Here is a 25488-nt window from a genome sequence, read left to right on the forward strand (position 1 = left end):
TTTTTTTTTTTTTTTTTTTTTTTTTTTTTTTTGGTACCGGGGATTGAACTTGGGTCCTTGCATTTGCAAGGCAGGCCACCGAACCGCTGAGCTAAATCCCCAGCCCCTCAAACATACTTTTATTGTTTCGTTCTATTTCCTACCAATTCACAGGGAGGAAAGCAAACAGAATTTGGTCCATTCTCACTTTGTTTCCCATCATTTTTCTCAAATTTTTGGCACCTACTACCACATTTATCTGCTGCGAAGAACTTGCAGGCAACAAAAACAAAAAAGGACTACTAAAGTGCTTGAAAATAATCCACAAGACAGCAGGGAGAAAGAGCTGTGTATTGATATCCTAATTGCCGGCTTTGCCAGAGATTTAAATATGATGTGGCTCAGGACTTTTAGAGAATTCATAAACCATTCCTAAGAAAAAAATCACAGATAATTGTTATTTCTTAGTCTCTGCAAAGAACATCATTAATTAACCTCTTGGCCTCCACCTCTGCACACACCCGGGAAAGCAGTCTTCACCTCATTGTTGAACTCACCTTAGCCTCACTGAGAGACACTGGGAAATGACACCAAGGACCTTGAAATTATTCTCAAAAGCAGCAGTGGTTTAACAGCTTCCTGAGCTGAAAGGAGATGTCTTAATTCTGGCCACCCACAAAGGAGGCAACCACAATAATCAGTTTATAGTAGGGGAGAAAAGGGAAACAACCTAAATGCCCAGTGACAAGAGGTTGATTACATAATTTATAGCCCATTTATTTAACGGACTTTTACAGGGCTATTAAAATGATAATGCCTATCTATGTGTGTCCACTGTTGCATAAAAATATTTGATATATAATATAAAGTATAAATTATAAGTCTAAACAATAGCATCTATAAGTGGATCTCATTTGGTAGAAAATCCAACCAATCTCTCCAGTAGCTATGTTGGCATGGAAAAAAGTCTGAAGAGACATATATTGAAGTCTAATAATTATTATATCTGGAAAAGAGCATGGTGGAGAATTTTAATTTTTTTCTATTTGCTTCTCTACCTTTTCAAATGTGTTGTCAGTAAACTTTAGGAGGAGGTAGGGTGAAGCTCTCTGGGCCTGCAGCTCATGAGACCAAAGGACCAGGCCTCACTTGGGAGAAACTTGATCATCTGCAGTCATTTAGGAGAAAACTACTCACTTGTTCAGCAGGTTCACCCTTGGTATCTGAACCTTGTCAAATATTAAAATCCCATTATCCACACTGTGCAGACCTAGAGAGAACAGAAATGAATTGCAGCTGCAGGGGAAATCTACACAGCATCAGAAATATGCTTCCTGCTACTTCCCAGGCCTGTCTCCCCTAAAACTCCAAAGTCCCTTATTTCACACCCAGAACTGTTGGTACTCTCTTATTCAGGGTAAAGGGTGAGGGTGTTATCTGTTTCCTAGGCCCCCAGGGTAACCCTCCCCAGGAAAGATGGAGGACAATGAGCTTCTGCTTCTGTGTTGCCTGGGATCCAGGACTTGGATTGGAGACCTGGAGAGGGAACATCGACACCCCCACTCACAGCAGTGACTGCCTAAGAAACAGAGAGTCCAGGGCAACAAAAAGAATGGACAATGAAGACAGGGAGGGCAGGAAAGCCAGTTTATTCCCCACCCAAGAATGTAGACCTGAGACCTCTCCTCCCTCCGGGTATTTCCTCCTTAGCACACTGGGTAAACTGGTACAAGCAAAGGCCACAGGACAATGGAAAGTGGCCACAAGGACACAGGAGGGCATGGTGTCCTAAAGCCTGCTTTAGGACAGACCTGTTTTCTAAGGATGCCTGTTGTCAGAGTTTAGGGTCTACCTTTTGTGCATAAAAGCCTAGTAGATTTAATCTGGGGGATCTTTCTTTCATAAAAGTGTTTATTTAGCACATCACCTCTTGACAAGGACACGCTTGCATTATACGCTTAACAAGGAAACCAAAGCAGACTTTCTACAATTGCCAGTATTTTCAGTGTCTGGCAAGACTTCACAGGAGCACAGTTACTCCTCTGCTCTCAGCAACACTTGACACATGAGGTGCTGTCAAGGGGCCAGGGACTTAGTCACCCCCATGAGATGCATTTAAAACCTGCACAAACCCACCTGCAGCCTATCCCTGGCCCTATAGCAGGGGCCAGTTAGCACTAAGTTTGGGAATGGGACTACATCCTCCCATTAAAGACCCCAAACTTCCCTCTTTTCTCCTATGATCTTCCTTCTCTCTTGTGTCCTTCTCTCCTGGGTTCCTTTCTTTGGCTTAGCTTGATGTTGGCCAAAGATGGCCCACAGCCATGACTATTCTTGCTGACTATTATGAGCTGAATTGTGTGCACCTCCTACCCTGCTAAATTCATATGGTGAAGTCCTAACCCACATATCTGTAAATGTGACCTTATTTGGAGACATTCTTTATAAAAGCAGTTGAGTTAAACTGAGGTCATTAGCGTGGGCCCCAATATAAATGACTGTGTCCTAAAAAGAAGAGAAAATTTTGATGATGGGGATTTAGTTCGGTAGTGCCGTGCCGTGCCTGCCTGAGATCTATCCCTGATACAAAAAAAAAAAAAAGAGAGAGAGAAAGAGAGAGAGAGAGAAAATCTGGAGATAGAGAGGCACATGTGTTAATATAAAGATGGCCATTTGCAGGTCAAGGAGAGATCTTGACCAGGGTCCAGGACAAGATCCTTACCTTACCACACTTAGAAGAAACTACCCTGTGGGCACTGTGACCTCAGGGCTCTGGCCTCCAAACTTGTGAGACAACAAATTGCTGTTGCTAAAGCTCCTAGTCAGTGTCCAGCAGCCCTCCCAGACTAACACACCACATTAATTCTAAGTATTCTCATCAAGGGTTTGTGGGCACTAACATTGCCTCGTTCCTAGAAGTCTGAGAAGCTGGAAGAGAATGAAATCAATGCACATTCATAAACAGCAGCCAGGTCTGCTATCATTGCTTCTTTGAGTGCTGTTGGATTCTCCTTGGCTGTGACGAGGAGGTGCAAATGAGCCCAGAAGAAGGGTCTCCCGGAACTCGCCCTCTTTGTGCATCATATCAATAGCTGCCACTCCCGGGTACAAGCTTCCATTTTCACCCCGGACAGGAATAATGAAACAGTGAGGCCCTGAAGAAGCCATAGAGACCCTTTATTAAACTCTCTAAAATATGAATAAAACTTAACTCCTTTCCTGGGACAGTACCAAATGGTTTTGATTCCCAAATTACATGCAATAGGGAATAATGTCAAAATGTTATGATACATTTCATCATCATATCTATTTAGGAGATAAAGTCATTACTGAAATATTTTTACAAGATAATAGCTCTGTTTTCACTGGAAAGTACTCACTGAAAAACAGTCATAAAAAAGAGAGTTTTCCATGGTGGCAACAAACCTTATGATCTTCCATTTATGACAAGCTGGGCAAAGACAGCTGCATAATTCCCACACATGGCATTTCCGATGTACATCTTCTGGGCATTTTCAAATGGAGTATCAATTACAAACTCCTACACAGAAAGGGCAAAGCTACAGAGTGCATCTCTCTTTATATGCTCATTTCAATTCCTTGGCTCAATGCAATGAACACTGCAAAGTTAGCCCCACATTGCTGAGATTTCTCAGACAATGGAAATGTCGGCTAGCTCAGCCTGGTGAAGGTGACTGCTGTATCCTCTCTTCAATACACATATTTCCCTTCCACCTCTAGTTCAAAAATGACTGAAATTAAAGTGATTTTTCAATGCATAATCCAATCAAGAAAATAAGTGGTCAATTTTCATTCATTCTCTTCTTCCCAGTCTGAACTTTTAAAAAAATGTCAGGCTGATGTATATGCTGTTTCGCTGAGTCTGCCTGGCTTTAATATATAAAGTCATTTTGCAATTATCAACTTTTCTCTCTAGACTACATACTATGGTTTTCAACTTTTAAATAATAATTTTAAAAAACCTACAAGCCTGGGTGATGTATATTTAGCACTCCACATATCCCTGGTCCCAAATACTCCAGCTGCAAGGTTCTCCTGAAAGGAGAGAACCTCCAATGATTTTTCCCTAGATACATTGTTGCAGGACTCATATCTGTGTGATTTCTTCTGTCCATGCCGTCTGGGCAGATCTGTCAGTTCTCCACCTTTCCATCCACAGACCCTGGATGCCTCTGCACCTGTGAGTTGGGCCTTCATTAAATAGCAACCAACCAAATTGGGTCATGGTGCAGCCATGACTTATTCCCACCATTCCTCAGAATATCAACCTGGACAATTTCAACTGTGAAAGATATCACTCATTAAAGACTTTGGATGACTGTTTCAGAATCTGCTCTGCCACTTTCCTGGCAAATGAGTAATTAAATGTTTCCAAAGAATAGTTCATATACCCAATCCCTTAAAATAGAAGCATTTGTAAATGAGCCTCTGTTTTACAGGAGAAACAATCTTATGCCATGCAATTTGTTTCCATAACATAGCCAAGACCCACAGCTCCAAACAGTCTGAAACTAACACTAGCTGTAAAGATAAGTGGGGGAAATTCACAGTTTTATTTCCATTCCTGCTCAAAACTCCATCTTTTTCCCACTCTCTGGAAGCCAATAAAAGAATCACAAAAGAAATGCTGCCCTTTGCTTCTTGGCTCTCCTTAATTTTGCTCACCACAGGGTTGTCCTTAAACCTCTTGCCAAGGAGAGATGGCCCCTACTGCCAGTTCTGAACACAGGGTACCTGCTCTGGATCAGGGGAAATGGCAGAAAGCTGAAACATGCATTTAATTGGAGTTGACAATATTGAAGATGTGGCTGTACTAAATCAACAAGCTATTGATCACACAGATTATCTCAGATTTCAGATTATAAAGTATAAAGACTGCACTTTCCCTCCAGCCAAGAAATACAGTCTTGAGGCCTAAGAAAACATTCTTTGACATCTGTTTGTACAGGGAAATTTTTAACATGTGCAAGTGCTTTGCAGAAACATAAATGGACAAGTTGAATCTTTTTAAGAGAAGTCTCTGGAGGCCACCCTTGGCTTATCAGGCAAGCTAAGACTTTTCAAGGAGAGGAGGTACTTGAAACTGGGAGCAGTGGGAACAAACAACAACAAAATAACCTGTGTGGGTAGGAGGATGCTTATTGACAAGGGGGTGGGGAGTGACACTAGCCTGGCAGAGAAGATCTGGTGGGACTGGGAAGACAGCAGGAGGCCACCCGTCCTGTGAACATCTGATACACCCTGGGAAGGAGGTTTGTCACTTCTGGCAAGATGCTTGATGTGGAAAGTTTGCATCAGCCAAGATGCTGGAGTTAAAACTGGATCTAAATAACACGCACCATGTGTGCCGGTTACTCTTATAATTATTTGTTGAAAGCCAGCAAAATGGTCAGTGTTACAATCACTAAAATAAAAACAGCTTCGGCCAGAGAGCTCATAACCTTATTGATTTTTGTAGTTAGCACAGAATATAAAAATAAATCTCTCTCTTACCTCTTAACTATCCATACCACTAGCCAAAAAATTAAAAACCCCTAAAAATAAAAACAAAACAAAACAAAAAACAACTTACAGGAACGAATAGCCAAAAATTATAGGAGATTTCACAGTCTTGGAGGAAGAGAGGGCTCATTAGATATGCTCAAACATTTTAAAAGGGAAATGAAAAGGAAACAAGAACCTGATGGAGGGAGAAATCCATTCCCTACCATGTCAGTTCTCAGTGGCTTGAGTTTGTGATGGGCTTGTTCCCTCCCCACCCCTGGGGGACACAGCGCCCACCAGAGCCTTCTCATCATTATGACTGCAACTCTACAAGTCCCTGTGGGCAAGCAGCAGCTGCCGAGGCCCACCAGGTAGCTAAACTGTTTATGCTGTTTGGGGAATGTGGGACCGACACAGGAAATTGTTTTTGTGGAAAAAAAAATAATTGCAGGAAGAAACAAATAAATAGAAATTGTGGATGGTTTTTCTCCCCTACTAATGGTAGCAAGGTGACTTCAATACCACAGCTGGGAGGGGGAAAGAAAACCAAAAGATGTAAGGTTTGCAGGTCATAACCAGCAGGGGAGCCACTCTGCAAGGACAAGAATGGCCCCATCTGAACTTGAGTCATGCTCATTTACTGCATAACTATAGTTAGTTTCTTAACTTCTCTGAGCCCCAGTTTCCTCAACTGTAAAACAGGGACAACCACATCTTTCTATATATGATTATAGGGCATTTGACACAATGTCACATATACAGTACTTAACTTACTGCCTAGTATGTATATGCTCAATTAACCCCTTAATATTGTTTTTAATGGATCACTGGGGAGGAAGAAAAGCACCATATAAAGGGAATCAGAAAGCCCTACCCCTGGGAGTGCTGCCATACACAGCAGAGAAAACCAACAAAAACCCACTTCCTGCCCTTTACCTGCTACTGTCAGGAGTGAAAACAACATGGCGTTTGCGTGAAAGGAGCTTGGAGTAGTGCCCAGTGCAGTGTAAGTGCTATATAAGTGTTGGCTGGCATTAGAAGGTTGAGCTTAATGTCCATCTCTACTGAAACAGTTTTGATTCCAAGTTCCTCAGAGTAGCACGCCCATTGACTGTGAAGCTAAACACTCTATACAGGTAACCTTGCTTTCCTGAACAGTGGAACAAAAGACAGAATCCTCACCTGAGTAACAAGGTCAAAGGTAGCTTTGGTCTGGATTGCTTTCACATTGCTCCCGTGGCCTCTCTCAGTCATTGCAAACATCCCAGTGTAGTTCTGCTCCTGGAGTTCACCAGATTTTAGAAGGCAATTAACTGGTCAGATGGTCTCTAACTTCAGACCTCTCAGACCATTAAGAATTTTTGTGAGAAAGGGAAAGCTGAATTGGAGACAATTATAAAACTTGAGTCTAATAATAGTTGCTGTGAGCTTAACAATATAACACATTCAGTATAATAATTTAAAAGATAACCTTAAAATTCTCATCTAGAAAGAGATTTTCAGTGACAATTCTGTCTTGCTTTCCTTTCCTTCAAAACACACACGTGTGAGCGTGCGTGCCCACACACCTCAATACTATGCATGTTTAAAGCTCTCTGTAGAAGATGCCATTTCTTAAAGTACATGCCACACCTTCAGTGGCTGCAGCCACTTACTGACATGTCAAGAGCTTTCAGGATTCCTGACTGCACCACCAAATAACCAGTAAGTCACTCCACAATGGAAACAAGGACAATAAGAACCATTATTACTAACAGTCAGCAAGTTCACGGCAACTAAACCCACTGGTCCACCTCCATCCAGGAAGCATCTGCTCAGTTCTTCAAGGCTCACCTAGACCCAGTAAGTGACAGGTTTCCATACCTCTCCCCTTCCCTGACTGGCAAGCTCCAGCTGCTCCCTACAGATGTCCTTGAAGTGTCTCTCTCTTGCAGAGCCCTCCGCCAAAGTTCACAGTTAGTCTTCTATCCTCAGGGTTGCCCAGTTGAATGCATCAAATGACCTTTCTGAATTTGTCTCCTCAGAATCTAGCTCAGTGCCTGGTCCACAGAAGACACACAACAAAGAGTTGGCACAAGCATTGGTGCAGTGATCTGAAACACTGATTGAAGTTTACACAGCTGATGAAAGAGGGATGCTGCACAATGAGCAAGGAAACAACTTGGGATGAGATAGCCTGGTTAGGCTCTAGTGCCACTTCAAGGGTGTGATATATCAGAAAAAAGACATAGAATCTTATTTCTTCATCTGACAAAAGGGATGAATGATAAGTGCACCTGTTCACTGAGCTCCACACACACAAGCTCATAGATTCCCTCAACAACCTTGTGAGAAAAACATCATCATACTCACTTGACAGGTAAAGGTGCTAAGGTTCAGAGGAGGAAGAGAATGAAGGCCACATCCTCAGAAAGAGGGAAGGGCTGAGACTCAAACCCAAGCTACTTGATGCCTAATAGTAATTCATCAAGTTGCCATGAGAATTTGCTAAGAATCAACTGTCAGGCACTTTGCCCGATCTTTTATAAATCCTGGAAAATTTGTTCTGACAAGAAGGAGGAAGAAGAGGCAGCTAGAGCAAGGTCATTTGAAAGAAGCAAGATGAATGATTTCAAAGACAGAGCTTGAGTATACAGACACTTGCTAGTTTGTGGGTTAGCTCTCTTTCTCCCTCCTAGCCACACAACCCCAATTTTCCTCTAAGGATCTCTCCTCCCCTAGAATTAACCCAAGTAGTATATGGGTGATGTTGACACCATCCTAGCTTTAGGTTGAGTCTGTGATATTGGAACCAACTGAGCTGCACCCATCCCCCTCGCCATTGAGGATGCCTGCCAGCATGGACCTGTAATCCAGATGGATCCATCCTAAGTGTCCACAGGGACACATGGTTGAATCACTGGAAAGGAGCAGCTCTCATTTTTGATGCAATAGAACCTGGAGGTCTGGAGGGCCAGCACTGCAGGCAGCCATAAGCATGAGCTGGTGAATGAAAGCAACATATGGAAGATGAGGTAAGAGGAAGGACATGGGGTGGGGGAGGGGGCAGAGAGAGAGAGATCAGATTTCACACACCTGTACCAAAAGCCTGCTGCACCCTGGACTTTTCAGTTACAACAACAAATGCCTTTTTTGCTCAGGCAAGTTTAGATTGAACTTTTTTTCTGGGATCGCTGACCAATGAATGAACCACCTGCACTGTATATGTGTGATCAACCTGGCATTAACTTCATGAAATGGCATTTGTCTGACTCTAATACCTCTGACCAGAGAAAGCACTCTGATATCAGGACAGGCAAACTTCATGAATCACATAGAAAGTGCTTTTCACTGGGAGAACCCTGAAATCTCTTGGGAAGATGCTTAATGCCCTGATTACTCAGCACACTTCTCTATGGAATCACAAAGCGCACTACAAATTATAGTACTGATTTCAGCCAGGAAAATGGAATCAATCCAATCATATATATTTTTTTACCTAAGCCATCTTGAAACTCAAGTTTAAAAAAATATTTTGCACAAACTAAAGCAAGTTGAATTTTCCAGCCTTAAATCTCTTTGGCCGGTGGCTAATGTGTTCTTTACAATATATTTCTTTTCTAGGTTTTAAATCCTTTCCTCTTCTTTAGAAAGGGAGAAGGAAAAAAATAGAATGTTTCATCCACATTTTAAAAGCTTCCATTCACTCGCTGTGTTAGTAGAAGCCTTGGGCTGGGTGAGTGAACTTGTTTTGCAAAAAACTACAGCAGTTACCAGAGTTGGCATTTGCATGACCCCAGTCCACATAATCAGGTAAAATGTGGAGAATTTCCCTCACTAAATCTATCTTCTCTGAATGCAGGTAATCTGACCAAACCTGGACCCAATCCTGCAAGCACCCTGATCTCAGGCTTCCCAGCCTCCAGAAACGTGAGAAAATAATTTTCTGTTGTTTAAGCCATAAATCTATCTATGTTTAAGCCATATTTTGTTAGGGCATACCAGCAGACTAAGACAAATAGTAAGATGATTCAAAGAAGGAAAAAGAATAGTCATGTCTTCATGAAGAAGGAGGGAAGGAGACAAGTCATGTTTCTTTCGGCCTCAGAATCCTTCTAGCTTGCTTACATGTTTTGGGCAGAAAATCTGGGCTGGCTCCCAACCTGAAATGTAGGTTCAAAGTCCCCTGTAAAAAACATCCTTTTCCCTGTGACCTCTCTGGTGTTCCTTCTCCATCCCTGTGTGTCCCCTCAAAACCAGCACAGCCCTGCCAACATGTGGGTGCATGAGTGCAACCACATTTGTCTAGAACACTCAGGGAAACACAGAACTTCTGGATAAATACAGATCTGGAGGAAGAAAGAAAAAGGACTGAGGCCTACAGGGGACAGATAACTTTATGAGCTGAAACTGATGTCCCATCCCACCCCCACCCCTAGTCAACAGCCAGCTCATGCAAAAAGCAGCCGCTCTTGGGCTAAAGGGAGGACTGGAGGACCACTTGACCCACTCGGAGCTGACAAGAGCTGTTCCCAGCCCACGCGCCATGCATCCTCATGAATACCCTCACCACCAAAAAAGGGACAACCAAAATCTCCAGGCCAGACTCATACACATTGCACAGGTTTCTCCAACTGCCTAGGATTTCCAAGCTCAAGAAAAAAAAATCTCCCACAATGACTGGTGTATTAGGAAGCAACCAAAATTAACAATTACAATTAAAATTTTAATTATTTCATATATATATATATATATATATATATATATCTTGCCATTCTAGCCAATTTTAGTGCACAGTTCATTGGCATTAGTTACACTCACAATATTGTGCAACCATCACCACTATCCAATCACAAAACTTCTTCATTATTCCAAACAGGAATTCTGTATCCATACTGCAATAATTCCCTGTTCTCCCTCCCTAGCCTCTGATAACTTCTACTATGATACTTCTACTCTACCTTCTGAATTTTTCCATTCTAGATAGTTCATATAACTTGACTCAAACAGTATTTACCCCTTTGCTTCTGGCTTATTTCACTTAGCATAATGTCCTCAAGGTTCATTCATGGTGTAACATGTATCAGAATGTCATTCCTTTTTATGGTTGAATAATCAATCATCCATTGTATGTAATACTGCGTGTTGTTCATCCATTCATCTGTTTGTTTCCATCTTTTAGGTATCGTGGATAATGCTGCAATAAGCACTGGCATGCAAGTGTCTGCTGCTAAGGATGTGTTTTCAATTATTTGAGATATACACCTTAGTGGAATTGCTGAGTCATATGGTAATTCTATGTTTAACCTTGTAAGAAATCCTTATCCTGTTTTGATTTTATGTATTTATTTAGTATTATATACTGATATCTACTATGTACCACGAATATAGGGGTGGCAGTCCTCAAGAAGTTTGACCTCCAGTGATTCTAAGAAACCTAAAGTACCTAATCACATATATACAGAGATTCAAATGTGTACCTAATACACCTGATCTTAGCCAAAAGGCCGAGAAGCAATATGTACCTGCTAATATGGAAAAGTACAAGGTACAGAATCAGATGACATTGAGTAGATGGGATTTTTTTTTTTCTCTCATTGAGTTTATTGGTACTTTGTAGGTATACAGTACAGTTACATTCATCATTGGGATCTTGTACTTTTACATGACAGGTCTTGGTTCTCATTTTTTTCCCCTTGTCCCTGCCCTCCCTTCACCCCCCTCCTACTAAGTAGATGGGATTTAAATCAGGCTTGAGAGGAGCTTCCTTGAGGGAAGGACACTTCAGCTGGGACCTGAAGATTGTCAAGTTTACTTAGGCAAAGAAGGGGAAAGGCCAAGTGAAGATGGCACAGAGGTGTGCCAAAGACACCAAAAGAAGGCCAGGATGGTAGGAGTTTGCAGGAGGAGGAGAACAAAACAGAATTTGTCTGGAAAGGGGAGCAGGGTTCTATTATGCAAGGACCATGGGCCATGTCAAGGATGGGAGGGTTTTTTAAAGAAGGGTGGGAAGGATTTTGAAGCAAGAGAATGATGTTAACAGAGAAGCATCTCGAAGAACCATTTCTTAAAATCTACTTGACTTTCCTTCTAGAAGATTCAGCTTTAATATTTTTTAAAACAAGTATATTATGAAAATTTCCAAACAAAATAGACATGTGTAACAATGACCAGTTTGTGGTTCACTTAGCTTCATCTCCTGTCTCATCCACTTTTCCTTTCTACACACTGGGTTATCTGGAGGTTTATCCCAAACATCTTATCATTTCATCAAGACATTTTCCTTACACATCCATAAGAGATAAAGACTCTTCTTCTAAACATAACTCTAAAACCCACCTAAAAGTATACTATGAATCCTCTAATACTGCCCAGTGTCTACTATTCAAATTTCCTTAGCTGATGCATGGCTTTTTTTCCCCCTGCAATTTTCTGTCTGCACCATGATCAAAATAAAGGCCACATAGTACAACTGCTTGAAATATTTCTTAAAGTTGCTTTAAATTGCTGGTTGCCCCCCCCACTTCAGTCAAACAAGGCTCAGGGCAAATGATTATAGCACTGACTCTATATGTGGCATGAAACTGCATAGAACTAAAACACACACACACACACACACACACACACACACACACACATCCAAATCCATGTTAAAAATAAGTGAAATCCGAAGTAAGTCTGTGTCCTCCCCTATTTATACTGTACCAATGTCAACTTCCTGGTTTTACAATGCTTTAGAACTGTCCAAGATGACACTGTCGGGGGAGACTGGGTAAAGAGTTCACATGACTCTACGCACTCTTTTTGTAATTCTCTGTAAGCAATATTATTTCAACATTAAAAGTTTTTAATTTTCAAAATAAAAAGTTTTTAATAAATATTGTGACTTGCAACAAGATAAATCAATCTTAGCAATAATATCTAAGTCCAGAGAGTAAATCACAAATGACTATGACTCTGTGTTCCTAAAATTAAGGTAAATGAAAATAATTGATTATACAAATATAATTAAGCTATATAAAAAGAAACACAAAGAAGAGGATTAAGCACACTTGTTAAAGAGGAACGTGAAGGCTGTGCCATGAGGCACAGCATTTTACAAACACAAATCCCAGAGAGTGGACTGAGAACTCGAGGGGTGCAATTTCATTCCTTGCCATACAAAATAAGCATGAATTCTTGAAGGGCAGGATTGGGGGTGCCTCTCACCTTCACACCAGTGACCACGTCTGCCATTGAGAGCACGTCTCCTATGACAAGGGCTTGGTTGGCAACATTCTCTGCCTAAAAACAGCACAGACCATAGGGCCGGGGATTTAGCTCAGTGGTTCTGGCATCTGCCTTGTAAGCACAAGGACCGGAGTTTGATCCCTGGTACCAAAAAACAAAAAACAAAACAATCAAATAAAAACAGCACAGACCTAATATTAAGGTTTTCTAACCTTTGAAGTCCACATTTTAAAATAATTTTTATAATATATGCATGTTCCTTTTATAATAAAACACAATAAAAACAATTTTAAATTAAGAAATATCCCATCATTCTACCCAAGTAAATGTTTCCATCTTTTCCTCAATGTTTACTTTTTAGTCTCTGACCACATGTGCATAGGGTTTAAAGACTTTTCTTGCACAAGAGGAAGCTTGGGGACAGATGCCCCTCAGGCTGTGCTTGGCCCTAACTGGGCAGGTCCCAACCAACCCCTGGCCTCAGCATTCATTGTGAGGGTTGGGGACCCTCGAGATTCTGCCAACTCCTCCCTAGCATGCCCAGGTAACAATGTTGATGTGAGCACAGAGGATTGATAAGATTTGGGGACATTTTAGACAGAAGAAAAGCCATACTCTTCCTTTCTAGGCATAGTCTCTCTGGCCTTTAATGATTTAAAGACCACAAAGTCCTGGTGCCTTTTCATTGCCTGATTCTCTCACTGTTCATAACATAAACAAATCCCAAAGCTAGATAAACACTCTTCTCCACCAGCAAAAAATGAATGAGATAAGGCTAAGACACCATCACTGTTTCATTTTACAATTTCAGAGACACCCAGAATTTTCTGAGAAGGTGATCAAATTGTGATTATCCATTGTTGGAATGAGTGTTATTTGTCTTCACTGATTAGGCTGTCTGAGACCCAGCCAGCAAAACTTATTCTTACTGATGTGTATGTGTGGGCACATGTATCTGTGCATATCTGCATGTTTGTGTATTTATGCATCCACATGTGCATGTCTGTGTATATGTTGTAACATGTACATCTTTATAAATGTGTGCACGTATATATGTGTCCATGTGCATCTGTGTGTACAATGACTCACTGGCAGCAGGATGATAACCAACTTTCCTTGGCTCACTCTCAGTTTCCACACTGGCTTAAGCTTTCTCACAAATATATCTATGTTTTCCCCTCCCACTGGCTTTTATAATATTTCTCTCAAGCATTATTAATTTTATCAAACAGAAGAGTGTCAAAATGTATGACTCTTATCATGGCTCCAACCCAATGCATCTTGTATTGGTTATTTCCTAAAATATCTCCAGGTTCAAACATAAGCCATTGCATGGCTCCAGCTTGGGCTCACACTGGGGAGTTAGTTACTAGCCAATAATAAAAAACAACTGTAGCCAATATTTGCAGAATTTTTCAGAGGGCACAAATATCCTCTGTTTTACAGATCCTCTAAGTAAGAGATGGAAAAGCCCAGGCTCAGGGAGGCCAAATGATTTGTCTAACCAGAAACACCTAGTAAGTAGGTGGGCCAGGATCAAAAACCAGATTCCAGATTCTCATCTGGGTGTCTCACCACCACACCTCATTACCTCTCATTATTAAAGATTCTGGCCAGCCCAGCCTTCATACCACCAGCCGTTTATACCACCAGCTATATTCCCAGAGAACAGGTAACAAACTTGTCACTGTGACCCAGTTCACCTTGCTATCTGCAGTCAGAACAGCAAACTCATGCTTGCCTTAAACCATCAGACTCTGCTTTAGTCAAACCTAAATCATCAGAAGTACATAAATCACCCAGACTTTCTAATTGTAATGGTTTTCTTCATATTTCTTTCTTTTAATGTATATACTGTTGTTGATGTAGAAGCATAATTTTGTCACTAGTGATATTCAAAACTGTGGTCATTTTTATTCACTAGTTTGAAATAAATTGCAAGTACATTTGCTGAAGAATCAACCCCAAATTTAGCCATCTTAGAACACTAGAAATTATTTACAACTACTTCCTTCCCCCAGGCTCTTCACGAGACAGCCATCTTTGCTATTTGATCAGATGGGAAATGCCAGTAGAAGTTTGCTATCCATTAATGTTGATGTAAGCATGCATTTGGACTGGTCCATTTTCCAAGAAATCACACCAAAGTTCCAAAGCCAAAATTAGGCTTAATTTGATTGACTGCCTTACTGTCATATATTTCTAATATCTTCTCCACACTTAAATTCTCTCTTCTCTTCTTCTATTTCTGACTGATCAATTGTTCCCAGTAAAAGAAAGCTTAATATTGACAAGTTCTCTTCCACTGAATTGGTATCAGTAATTGAATGTTTATATTTATCATGATCAACCAATAAACACATTTTCTTCAATATAGTTTTTTGGTATTCCTTTTATATCAATATTGCTGCCTTCATTTACACTTGATATCTCCAGACCAACTTCAATCTCCATATCATCATGTAGGTTTTTAGAGATTTATTCAAGCTTTTGTTTTACCCTAACTTACAGCATATGCTATTTATACTTCTGCTTAATAAGTGCTGTCTCACACAGCAGGAAGATAGTTTTTCCTAAAATACATCCTTTTAGCACCCTCCACATACTCAAACTCTGTGATGTAATATTCTGTTACAAATCCTGCAAAAGTGTATAATTTTGGTTTTATACAATCAGAGAGTCTGTAAAAGATATATACACTTCCACAACTAAAATCAACACAATTCACAATTGGTTGGGTAGATACAGTCTCAGCTTCCTTTCTCCTGATGTTGAAAGACCCACATGGTCCCCTTTGCATCCCATGGACAATCTATGTTAGATATCCAGTCAAGGGTTCTGAGCAGAAAGAGATTCCTTGTCTTCATTTTTAAATATTAGTGTGAAAATCTGCATTTTTGCTTCTTCTATCTTCCAGTTGCAATTTTTAGTTATGTCTTCTCACTCCTACTGAATACATATTATGATGAGCTTCAAATTATCATAGAACACTTAGAAGCAAGAGTAAAATGTAAAAACAAATGGGCTCCATGGATTCAGGCAAGGTGCTTGCCTTCTGGACTAACCATCCCTGACCCTCCCTCAGAAAGATTCCAAGGCTGATCACTTCTCACATCTCCCCCAGATGGTCTATTGCAATAGCCTCCCAAAAGGACTTCCAGCTTCCTCCATGACCCAAATGTTAGGCACCATGATCTTTATTGCTGTCATTATTAGCAATGTCAATGTTAAGGTAAAATTAGCCTCTAGTGAAATGCAGTTTGAGTACATGAGTTCTGGTCAGTTGTCTAGCTGCATCACACATCAAGCCAACCAAGATGAACTTTCCTCACCCAAACTCCAGCAACAGGTTCTCTCCTGCACCTCTTCAGTAAGTCCTCATCCCCACAGGCAACCACATTTTTCTTTTCTTCACCATCCATCAGCTCTGCATGTTCATGCACTTGCATATATGGGATTATACAGTGTATTTTCTCTTGGATCGGCCCTCCCTTGTGCAAATAAGGCACTTATGTTGTTATGCATATCACAGTTTTCCTTTTTGTGAATAGTATATTCCACAATTTTTTCACTTTCCTACTAGGATGAGCACCATGGATATTTCCACTTCAAGACTATTATAAACTAAGTTGATATAATAATTGTATGTAGTACAAGACTTTGTGGACATATGTGTCCATTTCTCTTTTGTTAATCCTTAAGAATACCAGGTCGAAAAGTAGGATTACATTTATTTTTGTAAGAAAATATCAAACATTTTTTAAAAAGACTGTACCTTTTTACACTCCTACCAACAATTAGGAGAGCGGCAGTTTTTCCACATCTTCACCACTATTGCCAGTCTTCCATTTTTAGCTATTCTGAAGGGAGTATAATAGCATCTCATTATTGTTTAAAGATGTATTTCTCAAATGACTAAAAATACCAAGTGTATTCTCATATGTTTTTTGGCCACTCACAGGTATATATTTATGTCTTTTGCTCCATTTTTAAAAATGTGTGTTCTTTTCATCATTGAGCTTTAGAGATTTTTATAATTTTGAGTACAAATAATTTGTATCTAGATACAAGTTTTTGTCAGATATATGCATTGCAGATAATTTTCCTATTTTGTGGTATGCCCTTTTTATTCTCTTAAATGATTACCAGCAGTTCTTAATTTTTATTTTAAAAAGTACCAATTTTTGCTTGTAAAATGTGAGATAATGAAAAGATGAAAATAAAGTGTTTGTAGATTGGGAGGGGAGGAGGGGGTGAAGGGAGGGCAGGGGTAAGGGGAAAAAATGAGAATCAAGACCTGTCATGTAGAGGTACAAGATCCCAACAATGAATGTAACTATACTGTATCCCTAAAATGTACCAATAAACTCAATTAAAGCTGAAAAAAAAAAGTACTAACTTTTGCTTGTACATGTTTAGCATTGGGAGAGTCCTTCCTGAGAAACCCCTACTTAAAGTCAAAAAGGCACTCTCTATTGTTCATCTGTAAACTTTGTAATTTTAGAGCTTTTCCTTAGATGTATAATACACTTGTTTTGTTTTTTGTTTTTTGGTACAGAGATCAAACTCATGACCTTGCTAAAGAAACAAGTGAGGCAGGAGCAGTGCCACTGAGCTAAATCCCCAGCCACAACTTCAAATTATTTTTGTGTGTAGTATGAGGTAGATATCTAGGTTAAACTTTTTTCTGTATGTTTATTTAGTTGTTCCAGCACCATGTGTTACAAAAACATTTCTTTTCTCATTTAACTGCCTTGGCAGCATTTAAAAAAAAAAATCAATTGAACACATGTGGGATTCTTTTAAGACTCTCCATTCTGTTCCATTGATCTATTTGTCTACTAATACCACACAATCTTGAGTAGCATTAATTCATGTAATGAGAACCCTCCAACTTCATTCATTTTTAGAATCATTTTAACTATTCTAGGTCCTTTGCCTTTCCATATATGTTTTGAATCAACCTGTAAATTTTGATGAAAGCATTATGATATTTTCAAAAGTATTATGTTATGTGTGTCTCTCCATCCTCACAATATAATGAAAACTTTCAATGACTTCAGTTACCATTGTAAGAAAATCTTAGCTTATCATTAGCCTCCATGTCTGGCCCTTATTTTTCTTTCTTGTTCCTGAGGCCACATTATAGGGTATTTGCACAGTGCTAGGTGCACTCAGTACAAAGACTGAGGCCATGTACTTCTATTTCCCTCAGGGGCCTTTCACTCCTACAGAAAAACCCCAGACAGAAAGTCTGATAGAAGGTGATATTTTTCATTTCATGACATTATCTGCAGTGTTCTGACAATGTAGAATTTTCCAAATTCCTGCCTTAAATTTAATAGCTCTTTTCTTGACCTCACATGCTTCCTACCATATACTGATCTGCTTAAGAATTTTTATAATTAGTAGTGTAATCACACAATTAGTCAATATTGACAGTATGCAATAATGAATATATATTTTATTGACATTACCAGCTTGATTATGAGCTTACTTTTCTGATATCAGAAAGTAAAACATTTTATACTAATTTTAATGGAAATTAATAGTTGCTTATACGTTTTACCACATGAAAAAATATTATTCCAGTTATTTCACATTATGAAAGATGAATATATACCTATTTATAAACTGGATAGTCAAACAATAATTTCACTGAGTATTCACTCAACATCTCATATGTGCCCAGGCATTGTCTGAGCAGCTAACATGGGATATGTCGTTTGATCTTCACATCAACCCTTTAGGCAAGTACTATTGTCATCCAAATTTTGCAAAGGAAACTAAGACTCTAGAAAGGTAAGAAATCTGTCCAAAACCATAGGATCCTCAGTGCAGGACACAGACGTGGACACTTGTCTCTCTGATTCCAAAACCAGAAACCTGTAACCTTGGCAAAATAGTGAGAACATTGTACTATGACCACCCTGTTTGGATTTTTTAAAAAAATACATAAATACATATGCATCAAAAAAAGACCAGGTTGGTTTTTATAAGCCTGTTACCAGTTACCTTTGAGTGATAGGAGTGTGTGTGTGTGTGTGTGTGTGTGTGTGTGTGAGTGTGTGTGACCTCCATGTATTTTTTATTATCTTGTGATGACTCTTCATTACTTTGAGGGATACTGAGGAAGTTTTAGTATTTCTCCCAGTGTCTTCAAATTTACTTTGTAGAGTAGTTAGGAAGATCTAATAAGATCATACATGCAAAATTCTTGTCAGCTGTGCTTTGCCTGTAGCCTACTTCTCTAATCATTCCTCCCTGACCTCTTCACCATCTCATCACCAGCCATTGTCAGTCTTTAGGCCTCCTCTTTTCTGTCAACACATATGCCTTGCAAATCCATGCAACCTTGTGATTCTTAATTCATCTCCATGCTTATGACTTCCCATGCCCTGCACTTCAAAATACTACTTACATCCAAAATCTAATTCCTACATTAAACTCAAATCTCTTTAAATATTCTCTTTGAGTCTTTGACCATTTCTTAATCTAGTTGTTTGTTTTTTGTCTTTAAGTTGTAGGAGTTCTGGCTCTCTTCTAGACATCAATTCTTTATCAGATATATGACTTGCAAATATTTCCTCCCATTCCATGGACTGTCTTTTCATTCTGTTGATTGCATCTTTTTTCTTAGTCCATTTTGTGCTGCTGTCACAGAACACCTGAGATAGTAAAATGTAAAGGACAGAGACATGTTTCTTATAGTTCTGGAAGCTGGGAAGTCTGAAGGTGAGGGCTCACATCTGGTCAGTGTCCTCTTGCCACAGCATTTCATCGTGGAAGGCACAAGGACAAAATAGGATGTGGTGGGAGACAGGGATAGCCAAAGTCATTCTCTTATCATTAATTCTTTATGAGGGCAGAGACCTGGTGATTTAATCACCTCCTAAAAGGCCCCACCTCTCAATACTGTTGTTGTGTTGGGTCTTAAGCTCCCAACATACAAACTTTGGGGGACAGATTCAAACTATAGTGCCCTTGATAAATAAAAATTTCGAATTTTAATGTTGTCCAATTCATTGTATAAATTTTTATTAAATTTTTTTCAAATTAAGATAAATTGCATCTTTTTTGAAAGCTATTCTTTTGATATAGCAAATAAATTATTGCTGAATTTTATATCATAAAGATTTTCCCTTCATTTTGTTCTAACAGCTTAATAGTTTTAACTTTTACATTTAGATCTTCAATCAATTTTGAGTTAATTTTTATGTATGTTTTATATACCATATACAATTGTCCTAGAACAATTTGTTGAATATATTGCCCTTTCCTTATTGAGTGGTCTTGGCATTCTCACTGGAAATCATATATAGAAAGTTCCATTCTGCATCTGTGTTGTATGTGTATGTCTTTATGCCAGTACCATACTGTTTTGATTACTATAACCTTATACTAAGTTTTAAACCTCCAAGTTGCTCTTCTTTTTGAAGATCATTTTGGCTACTCAGGGTCCTTTGAGATTTCATATGAGTTTTAAGATGGATTTTTCTATTTCTGGAAAAAAAACTGCTGCATCAAATCTGTCATTTACAGATAGCATTTATAAGTAGTATTTACATCTCAACCATATTAAGCATCCCAATATATGGATGCTATCCATTTATTTTGTGTCTTCTTTAATGCTTTCAGGCATACCTTATTCTTAATTTATAAGTCTTTCATACCCTTGGTTAAGTTTATTCCTTAAATTTTATAAATTGATACTATTGTAAATGAAATCATTTTCTCAATTTCAATTATTCATTGTTAGAAAATGGAAATGTAAATTTTGTCTGCATGTTAAATGTCATCTTGCAATTTTTCTGAACTCATGTATTAGTTCTAGCAAATGTTTTAATGGAATTACTAGGGTTTTCTATATATATGAGACTGTAACATCTGCCAGCAGAGATAATTTTATTTTTTTCCTTTCTGATTTATCATGTTTTATTTTTATCCATAGTGTCTATCACCATCTGATGTACCATAAATTTATTTATTTGTTTATTGTCTGTCTCCTCCCAGAATAAAATGTAAGCTTCACATAGAAAGGGTTTGGGGGTTGTGGGGGACTAGTCTGTTCACTGACCTTTGAACAGAGTCTGCTTATAGCAGAAGCTCAATAAATAATTGTAAAAATCAATGAATCAGCTCACTTGGCACGTGGAAGCCACTTAACAAATGGTAGCAAGTAATAATTATTGTTATTTTTATATAGTGCTTCTTTGCAAGATTACTAATTAAGCATTAAAATGAAAGTATTTCATTGTGCAGAATGGTCACTGTGTCAAAAAACAGAACCATGAGTTCAGCTGCACTGGCATCCCTGGGAAGGTCCCCAATCACTCCCTGGCATGCCCTTTCAAGTAATGCCTCTGGCCATCACAGATGACAACACAGTGCAGGCGCCAGTCTACACAGAGGGACTTCTATAAATAGACAACTCCATCCTGTCATCTCTGCTCAAATCCCCCACAGTATCCCATGGGGTCAGGGCTGGCCTAGCCAGAGTGCAGGCCAAGTGGACAGTGTCCAAGTTTGTGGAGCTGGAGCTGGGACAGAGACTCCTGCCAAAGGCAACACAAAAGACCAAGAGCTAGGGCAGCCTGTCACATCCCACTAGGAAAAGCCAGGGTTCCGGGACATACAGAAGCCAGAGTGCCAAGGATGGAGCCAAGGCCAGGGCAACTGAGCCAAGATCTCAGAGTAAGCTGATCAGAACCAGTACTGGGACTGAGGGGGAGCAAGGGATATAAACAGTCACGGTCTGCAGGACCAGTGGTGGCTGATACTGGTATTTGCGGGTGACAGGGAAGAGTCTGGGCAGGATGGACTGCTGTGAAGGACCAGAGGCAGGCAGGCATCCTCAGCCTTTTGGCATGATCCCTGCCCAGCTAATTTTCTGCAATACACCCACATCTCAAATGTAAGTGCTTCCTAGGAAAGACTGTTTCTTGTCTCAAGAGTTAATCAGGAAAGCAATTATTTTCCCCATTCCCAGATGCTTTGTAAGGCAAGCTCTCTTAGACTATTAGTCCATTATTGATCTGATCATCCACCTGGCTTCACTCTATGTATGAAAACAAAAACACACTCCAAATTGAGAGTATCTAAAATTCTGATCAAAATAAGAGATAATTATAGTAAATGTAAAAGAAATATAAAGCCCAATTTTCCCCTCCAAGCTTCTGGGGCTTAGCTTCTTGAGGAAACTGGGGATAAATTAAATTGGTGATTCTCAAAATGTATGATTTCCTTTATTAAAACTGCTAAAGATTCCAAAGGGCTTTTCTTTATGGAGATTAAATCTACTAATTTATCATTTTAGGAAGTAAAAGTGAGCATTTTTATTCATTTTTTAAAAAACAGTAACCTTGGGCCGCAGATTTAGCTCAGTGGTGCCACCGCCTGCCTCACAGGCACAAGGACCTGAATTTGATCCCCAGTGCCAAACAAACAAAAAACAATAACCTCATTACATGTCAATGTAAATAGTACGATTTTATTAAAAAATAACCATAATTTCTAAAACCAAAAACAATCACTTGAAAAAATAACTTTGTTTTACTTTTTCTGGCAATTGTCTTAATATCTGGCTTAATAGACAATAGCAAGACTCACCTCTATCTACATTTATACCCAGTCTGTTATCATACACTGTCTTCACTGAGGTTTATAATAAAAATCCAGTGCTGCACACAGGTAGCTGGACATCTATCTTTCAGGTAGAACCTGAAAAAGGTCTTTGAGAACACCCAGGGGTCTTCATACATTGGAATCATTGGTGTAGGTAATTATGATCCCACCATGCTCCCTCCCACATGGATCATGGGATGGTGGAAGCATGGCTCAGATGGGAGAGAAGATGGTTGTTGGTGGGGAGGGATGGAGCAGTGAAGGTGTGGGTACTTCATTATCTAGGTGTCTGATCCCAATCCTCTCTATGCTACAAGACCTGACCTCATCTGGGTCCCTTCTGGGGAAAAGAAGTGTTGCTATGGAAAGTCCCTGGGGCCTAGCCTTGATCCATGATTGGTAGGGGCCAAGTGCTGAATAGGACCAATTTTAGTGAAACAGCACAGGGTGCCAGAAAGGAAATGCAGCATAGCAGGACTCAAACTCAGATGCTCATAGGACTACCTTAAAGATTTAAATGCTGATTTGTTTGGCTTGATCAAAAACCTGGACAACAGGAGTTTTGTGGGTTTTGTTGTTGTCATCATTAGTTTTATTAATATATGTTTGTGATCTTGGTGAATTGGCACATATACATATTGTATCTGGATCATTTTTGTTCCCCCTACCTTCCACTCCATCCTCCCCTATCCCTTTTCACCAAATTCCCTTCGCATCTCCAGAGTCTACAACACAAAACTTTTGAAAGTTCCTCTAGGTGATAAGAACATACAGCCAGAGTAAGTTACACTTAATTGAAGTGGGCTCAGAAAGCTATCTGGGCTCACATCTGTGTTCTCCTAATTGCACATGCAACTTAATTATATAACTAATTTCAGCCCAATTCCTCAACTTCAGTTTACTTATCTGTAAAACAGGAACATCATGAGGGATGGTGTGCATACAGGATCATCCATTTAAACTTCTTAGTGTTATGGCTAGCATAAAGTATGTACTCAGTAAGTCTGGTGATGATTGGTGCAGACTATCATCCCCTTTCAGTTTCAAAGGACAGGATCCCCTTGGGCCAAAGATTTTGCTCAGTGGCACCTCTCCTGCCTCACAAGCACAAGGTCCTGAGTTCAATCCCCAGTTGATGGGGGACAAGGACAACAGGGTAGCATACTCCCACACAGGACAAAGCTCCCAAAACTCCCATATCCTGCCTCAGCACCACCACAAAACAGATGGGCAACATTAGTCCTCTGTTTCCTATCTGGAAATACAAGGAGTTAGTGACTCTCCCAACAGAGGACCCATCCTGCAATCTTTGTGGGAATAAGAAATCTATTGCCTGAGGGGCACAGAGGTGATGTCACAAGAAACAGGTGCAAGAGGCCTCATCCTGGAGTAAAACAATGGTATTCATACTGCATACATGTCTCATTTGCACATGCACACACACTTTGCAGTTAGTCTTGAATAATGTCTTTTCCCTTTAAGATGATTGGAACATTTCAAATCTATTATAGATGGCAGATGGGAAAACACAGTGGAAATATTTTAATGGCTTATTCTTGGCCTGTGCACTGTCTATGGAGACCTGGATTGAATGAGCCTCCCTCCTCATCTGTGCTCAAGAACATCATCATTACATACTGCACAACATGTTTTCCCTCCAGCTTCATCTGCTCACCCAGGAAAGTTAATAGCAGCATGAAATGGGGGCCAGAGAAAGATAGAGCGACCTGGCATGCTCTCTGAACAGGCAGGATAGCCATGACTCAATACTTTTATTAAGAGGCAGCATGAATCATGTAACACTTCTTCTACAATTACTGTATGAGGACAGCTCCTCCAGCTGTTTATAGGGTGGAATTTGAGAGCCTTCAAACACAGATGTGCTGCTGAGTCTTATAACATCCACCCAACAAGATGAGCCTGCCGGGTTGATGACCAGTTTAATTTTCTTTAGGTTCACTGGCTTTTGAGAATTTACACAGAGAGAGGTGCCAAACGGGCCAAGGTAATTAACAGAAATGAACTGAACAGATCATCCAGGGCCAAACCAGTGCCTCCTGGAGGAGTTATACCTACTCACCCAGGACAGAAAGTTGTCCAGGCTTCCTAAGGCCACTAAGACAGCTACAAAACAGAAAGAATTGGATCCAGGGCCCAACACCACTCATCAGGAGCAGGATTATGCAGACTAATCCTCCAGATTCTGCAGGTCAGGCTGCAATTAGCAAGCCTCATTAAGGGATCAATTCTGGCTTCCAGGTCTTGAGTATTGACACTAAGTTAAGCCACAGACATGTTGGGCTGATTAAAGAAGCAGGATACTGGCCTCATGCCAAATCCTCACCTTCCCACCAGTCCCTAGCTAAATGCATGTGGGGGCAGGATTCTGATAAAGTGTCTGGAAGCAAAGACGGTTGGATTTTTTATTCTTTGCTTTTGGTTGTATTTAGAGCTCTAAATGTATATTCCATGGAGAGGTAATTTACTAGCTTGAAAACTGTTGCCAAGTTGCTTGGTCTGAAATGATTTTACAGACTTTGCAAGCACACCTCACTCTATTATGTGGAGGTTTTCTCTTGCCACTTGGGCATCCTTCCACATGTTCTCCATCAAAAGGTGATGCTGTGGCTTTGTCTGCTTCAAGGAGGCTTCAGACTTCAACAGGAGTTGGTAGCAAGGCTCTGCCTGGAATTCCTTCCTGGGAAGATGCTGGGTTCAGCCCTTGTCTCCTCAGCATAGCCAACTGAGGGTAGGGGATCCCCACCAGCTCAACAGAGAAAGGTACTACTCCAGGCTCTCCAGAGGACCCCACTCCTCAGTCCTCCAACTCTCCCCTCAGACTTAGCTGGGAAAGAATAGGCAGGCTTTCTGCAGGACAGAGCCAGCTTCTCAGCCAGCTCCTAAACAGCGTCTGCTCTGGTTCAGGCCCCTCCCCTAGGTGGTTCCTCCAGGTGTACAGGACCTTTTTCCTTTGTAATATGTTAGGTGGAGAAAGCCATGAAGCTAAATAAAGTGGCAATGGGTTTACACACAGCTGAAATATACAGCTTCCAATGTTAGCATCACAAGGAAACCTCCAATTACATAGTCTTTATTTTTTTATCATGGACTAAATTGATTGATATAATACCACTACATTTAGAATGGCACTTTTTAGACAAACAAGATTCA

At 40.0% G+C, this 25488-nt stretch overlaps 1 protein-coding gene across 1 annotated transcript in view; it reads right to left on the bottom strand.

Annotated features, from left to right (window-relative positions):
- Acoxl (acyl-CoA oxidase like) overlaps positions 1–21138 on the bottom strand; it is a 315344-nt gene extending 294206 nt beyond the window's left edge. The window contains 8 exon segments of the mRNA XM_033761482.1: positions 1177–1249; positions 3048–3134; positions 3406–3520; positions 6667–6765; positions 7117–7203; positions 12673–12741; positions 17425–17442; positions 20983–21138. Of these exon segments, the coding sequence (XP_033617373.1) occupies positions 1177–1249; positions 3048–3134; positions 3406–3520; positions 6667–6765; positions 7117–7203; positions 12673–12741; positions 17425–17442; positions 20983–21138 (704 nt within the window).
- Positions 21139–25488: the final 4350 nt, after the last annotated feature.

Source organism: Fukomys damarensis, unplaced genomic scaffold (assembly GCF_012274545.1).
Source record: "Fukomys damarensis isolate Sample0158 unplaced genomic scaffold, DMR_v1.0_HiC HiC_scaffold_9, whole genome shotgun sequence".
Taxonomy (NCBI): Eukaryota; Metazoa; Chordata; class Mammalia; order Rodentia; family Bathyergidae; genus Fukomys; species Fukomys damarensis.